This window comes from Rosa rugosa, chromosome 2 (genome assembly GCF_958449725.1).
Source record: "Rosa rugosa chromosome 2, drRosRugo1.1, whole genome shotgun sequence".
Classification (NCBI taxonomy): Eukaryota; Viridiplantae; Streptophyta; class Magnoliopsida; order Rosales; family Rosaceae; genus Rosa; species Rosa rugosa.
In genome coordinates, this window is record NC_084821.1 from 69,553,890 (window position 1) to 69,559,248 (window position 5,359).

At 38.2% G+C, this 5,359-nt stretch overlaps 1 protein-coding gene across 1 annotated transcript; it reads left to right on the top strand.

Moving 5' to 3' along the window:
- The first annotated feature begins 74 nt into the window (after positions 1 to 74).
- On the top strand, positions 75 to 4,709 carry LOC133729747 (uncharacterized). The gene is made up of 5 exons (XM_062157310.1): positions 75 to 311; positions 800 to 2,153; positions 2,395 to 2,664; positions 3,269 to 3,424; positions 4,097 to 4,709. Exons 1-5 carry the CDS (start codon positions 304 to 306, stop codon positions 4,214 to 4,216), a joined length of 1,908 nt encoding a protein of 635 aa, XP_062013294.1. The 5' UTR covers positions 75 to 303; the 3' UTR covers positions 4,217 to 4,709.
- The last annotated feature ends 650 nt before the right edge of the window (positions 4,710 to 5,359 follow it).

Consider the following 5,359-nt stretch of genomic DNA (forward strand, 5'->3'; position numbering starts at 1 on the left):
CCCTCACACTTTTCCCCAATGTTTGGGTTTTCCATAATAGTTAAGGAAACTCCGTGAGGCCCACGAAACCGGGCCCAAAAATAACCCGGGAAGAAGAAGACCCCCTCTTCCTCCTCCTAATTCCAAAAGCTCAGATTCGCCGACTCTGTCTGAAATTCTCTGAAACCCTCAAACCGACCTCACCAAAATTAGAGAGCTTTGATCAATCTTCACCGAGGACCAACGAGTCCATGAGACGAAAATGCTGGCTAATACAACCCTATACTTCCCGCGCACGTTAGCCCCAACCCAGATTCGATCGCCATGTCAAGGTTGGGCCCTTTTGTTTTTGCTCCTTTCTTTGTTTTCTCTGGTTTTCTGAGCTGGGTTTTCGTTTTTTCGATTCGTTTTGGTGGTTTGAATCATAAAGGTAATTCCTTTTTCTTTTTTTTTTCTTTTCTGAGGGTGGTGATCATTGAGAGATTGAATTGCGGTAAAAAAAAAAAAACTGGAATTTAATTAATTTGTTTTGGGATGGTGATTTTTTAATGTGTGAATGAAGCAGAGGATTGAGGGGTTTACGGTTTTTGGATTCGTTATGGTGGTGGAGATCAGAAAGGGTGTTGCTTTTTTGAGCATGTTGATCATTAAGAGATTGGGTTGTGGTGAAAACTGGGATTTTGTGATTGTTTGTGGATTAGAGAAAGAGGGTTTGTTCCCATTTAGGTTATTATTGAAGCATAGCATTCAAGGGTTTTTGGTTTTTTCGGTGCTCCATTGATGCGTGGTAGTTTAATTGGCTTTCGTAATTGGAATGCAGATTATTGACGTTGAGGAGTTTTAGGAGAGTTGTGAATTCTGTTGTGACGAGCCAGAAACAGAGCTACACTGAAGCGGCCAAGTATGGAACAGTTGTTAGAATTGGCCTGCGGCTTCCCCAATGCAGGTACTACAGGGAGTATACCTTTCCTAATAGAGGAGAGGCCCGATTCTCATTGTACAATACCACAAAGAGCTTTTGTCAGAGTAGTTATTCCAGGAATTTTTCTACCATCCCAGCGGCAAGGAGTGCCGTGAGACACAATGCACAAATAATATGGAAAAGGCTCTCCGAAAAGTTTTATTCCAATGGTGGTTATAGATTTTCGCCAATAGATAGGATTGCTCGAGCATTCAGCTTGGGAATAACGCGCTATGGGTTGTTGTTTCCGGGCGTTTTTGCTGTCTCAAGTGGGAAGCTAGCATGGGCACAGAGGACTTTGGCAGAGAAGGACCACTATGCACCACCGCTACCACAGACTACCTTGTACACTCGTGCAGAAAATGGACATGCTTTAGTGAGCTCATTAGTATTTTCAGTTGTAGAAGGTATAATCTTGTTGCTGAGAGCAATCTATCTAGGGATCTTGTTCTCACCAAGCATAATGATGGCTCCTTTTGCTGATTCTTGTGGACCTCAGTTTAGGAGATTGTGGCTTCGTGTTGTTCTTCGTACATTGGAAAGAGCAGGTCCTGCTTTCATCAAATGGGGTCAATGGGCAGCCACTCGTCCTGATCTCTTCCCCAGAGATGTATGCACCAAACTTTCCGAGCTTCATACCAAAGCTCCTGAACATAGCTTTGCCTACACAAAGAAGACAATTGAAAAATCATTTGGCCGCAGGCTGCCCGAAATTTTTGAAAACTTTGAAGAGACACCAGTAGCATCTGGGAGTATTGCTCAAGTGCATCGGGCTACTTTGAAATTTCGATACCCTGGTCAACGGGTGAAGCCCATAGTAGTTGCAGTTAAGGTTAGACATCCTGGTGTTGGTGAATCAATTAGGAGAGATTTTGTAATAATCAATTTAGTAGCAAAAATGTCAAAGTTCATTCCTACTTTAAAGTGGTGGAGATTGGATGAAAGTGTACAACAGTTTTCAGTTTTTATGATGTCTCAAGTTGACCTTGCAAGGGAAGCTGCCAATTTGAGCCGCTTTACTTATAATTTTCGTAGATGGAAGGACGTCTCTTTCCCAAAGCCTTTGTATCCACTTGTGCATCCTGCTGTTTTAGTGGAAACGTATGAGCAAGGGGAATGCGTCTCACATTATGTTGATGATCTTCAAGGGCATGAACGCATTAAATCTGCACTTGCTCACATTGGAACACATGCACTTCTGAAGATGCTCCTGGTAACGTTCACATATACTTTTGATGTTTCTTGCAATAAATTGTAGTAATTATGTCAGTTGGCAGTTGCATTGCTTTGGTGCAGTTTTATTTTTTCACTAAAAATCTCGTAGGCATTTTTTTGACTTTGGAAGATAGTGATTTCTGTCTTATAACTTTTGCTTGGTCATTATTTCCTGTTTAATTTGAGACGTGAAGTATGATATAGCATGGCTTACAAGTTATCCAAGTTTCTTTTTTCAGGTGGACAACTTTATACATGCAGACATGCATCCTGGGAACATACTTGTTCGAGTGGCTCAGAACAAGCCTTCTCGGAAGCGACTGTTCAAATCAAAGCCTCATGTCATTTTCCTTGATGTAGGCATGACTGCTGAACTCTCTAGAAGTGACAGAGTGAATTTACTTGAATTTTTCAAGGCTGTTGCACGTCGTGATGGGCGCACTGCTGCTGAGTGCACACTAAGACTCTCTAAGCAACAGAATTGCCCAAATCCAAAAGCTTTCATTGAGGTATAATTGTTGGACAACTTTACTTTTAGAAAACTTTAAAGTGACTGGGATAAGGTTGCAGGGTTTGATGTTCTAACTAAAATGAAAAGCTTATTGGTATTTTTAGTTTTCTTGCAAAACTCAACTCTCTTGAATCCTAAGTCACCTTCTTAGGTTTTTCCTTGTTATTTTCAACAGTTCTGAAGACACATCGCTCTTTTCTGTTTTTGGTTGGTGTTAAATATATTTTGTACAAAATAAAATAAAATAAAGAATTTCATATTTAATCCAGCTTCCCTGGCAATAGTTTTTTTCTGAAACTCCAAGCATGACCTCTATTAAGCACAATTTTTAGAATAAATTTAGATGAGATTCATGTTGAATTCAAGATGTGGTAAATGCACTGTTCTTTTTGTTTTTCTGGTCTGTTAACTTAATTCTTCTAGCAATGAACTTTATGATTCTTTTGAGTTTCTTTATCTTAATTTTGTTTCCATGTGTATTTACTTATATTGTAGGCATATGTGGATCATAGGATCCAATATTATGTGAATACAAAGATTTTATGAACTTGGGAAGCATTTGCTAGGTTCTGTGCCAGAGTTCCCTAACCATGTTCTTACAGGAAGTGGAGGAGTCATTCACTTTCTGGGGTACTCCAGAAGGTGATCTGGTTCATCCTGCTGATTGCATGCAGCAGTTACTGGAGAAAGTTAGGCGGCATAGAGTCAATGTTGATGGCAATGTTTGTACTGTCATGGTGACAACATTGGTTCTTGAGGTAATCTTTTCTTTATCTTCAGAAGCCAAAGCATTCTCTTATGCAATGGAAACTATATTTAGATTTTCACTTGCATATACTGCGAAGCTTCCAGAATGCCGTTGTATTGCAAACCCCAACACTGATAGATTTCAAAAACTTTGAAGTAGAGGAACAGTGATGAACACTCATGAAGTTATCTTTTCTTTTATTTCCACATTGTTTCCTTTTTTGCTTTCACCAGTCTGTTGTTCATGACATTCTTCTCTAGTTTTTGTTGTTTATATGAAGAAGATAAATCTAAAAACCCTTATTGACATTTTCCTATGATCTTCCCTTTTCCCCTTAAATCTGGACTTTGCTTAATTGGTTTTGGATAGTTTGGTTGGTAACCCCTGAATACTATGAAGAGCGTTTGGTAATCCAACCACTCGGCCTGTGCCAATTACAAACAATGGGTTCAGTAGAATTTTTGATAGAAAGAAGTTGTGGTTTTCCTTTGACAATTGCGTGAAAACAAATAACAGAGGTTCTCAGCCAACTGGTTGAAATTAATGAAGTGGCATGGACAATTGTCATTTACATTTAAAATTGTCTGGCACAAGCTTTCATCACTGAAATTAATTTCACTTTTAGATCATTTACGTGGTCATTAATAACTGATCTGATTATCACCCTGGTTATGTTTTGCAGGGATGGCAGAGGAAACTTGATCCAGCATACAATGTGATGCATACCTTGCAAACTCTGCTTCTCAAGGCCGACTGGGCAAAGTCCCTTTCATACACAATTGAGGGGCTAATGGCTCCTTAGGTTCCTGTCCGTGCTACTAGTATTGTTACTAAACAATTTTGACAGTTCTAAAAAACCAAAAGAGTCTGAGAAACGGACACGACTGTCTTGGGGGTTATATTGTTTGTTAAATTTTTTTTTTCCCCTCTCCGAAAGTCATTATTATGTTTTGCTTCGACGTTAACTTTTCGTATTTACCTTGTATTGATCAACAACCATTACCCTTTTTGAAGCCTCACCAATTCAGAAGCAAACACAGGAGAAGTAACATAGAAATAAAGTGCAATTCATTCTTTTACACTTCTTTCTGGAGGCCAGTTACTTTGCTGAGCCTGATATCTTGCAACTGTGTAAAATTTATTTATTAAGAAAAGTAAACTGTAAAATTGATAGTAGATGACTATCAAATTCAAAAGCTATAGGCCATTAGGCAATTGGTCTTGTAAGCTGTTATTGTTTTATACATTTTTGTTATGTCATTCTTTGACATGTTTATTAGCAAGCCTTTCAATTATTTTTGCACGAGCACAACACATGTATACAAAATAACAATTTTGTACTCAAAAATGCAACAAGATGGTTCATATTCCATGAATTTCATAGTGATGATCTCTATTGCATTTAAATTTCGCTGAAATGGGTCATGAAGTCAATATAAATAAATTGATTATTTTCTTTGTAAAGAGATTACCGATCGTAAATTACTTTTGAATGTATAAAAATAATTAGAACCAAATTAACTGTAGTAAACCAAACATCAGATAAGTTGATTTTGACACTATCCAGACAAGTTTGTCATCTCACTTACAGTACAGAACAAAATAGAAATCCTCAATACATCAGATAAGTTGATTATGACACTATCCAGACAAGCTTGTCATCTCACTTACAGTACAGAACAGACTAGAAATCCTCAATATAACTACATCAAAACCAAAAGTCCTCTTCACATCATAAGGGGTTCATCTCTTCACATAAATCACATCATCAGGGGTTCATTTCTGAACCTGAGAGTCCGGGGCTGCAAACCATTAAAAAACCAACCAATGAGAAGATAAAGAAATTAATGTCACATAAAAATCCTCAATGTGGAAATGGAAACGGGTTCAACAGGTAAAAGATTGACAGGAATGAACTGAATACCTGCTGTGTTACTCTGACGAG

Coding starts and splice junctions, on each gene's coding strand:
- LOC133729747 (XM_062157310.1), top strand. Junction 2,665..3,268: donor ATCCAAAAGCTTTCATTGAG/GTATAATTGTTG, acceptor ATGTTCTTACAG/GAAGTGGAGGAGTCATTCAC. Junction 3,425..4,096: donor TGACAACATTGGTTCTTGAG/GTAATCTTTTCT, acceptor TATGTTTTGCAG/GGATGGCAGAGGAAACTTGA.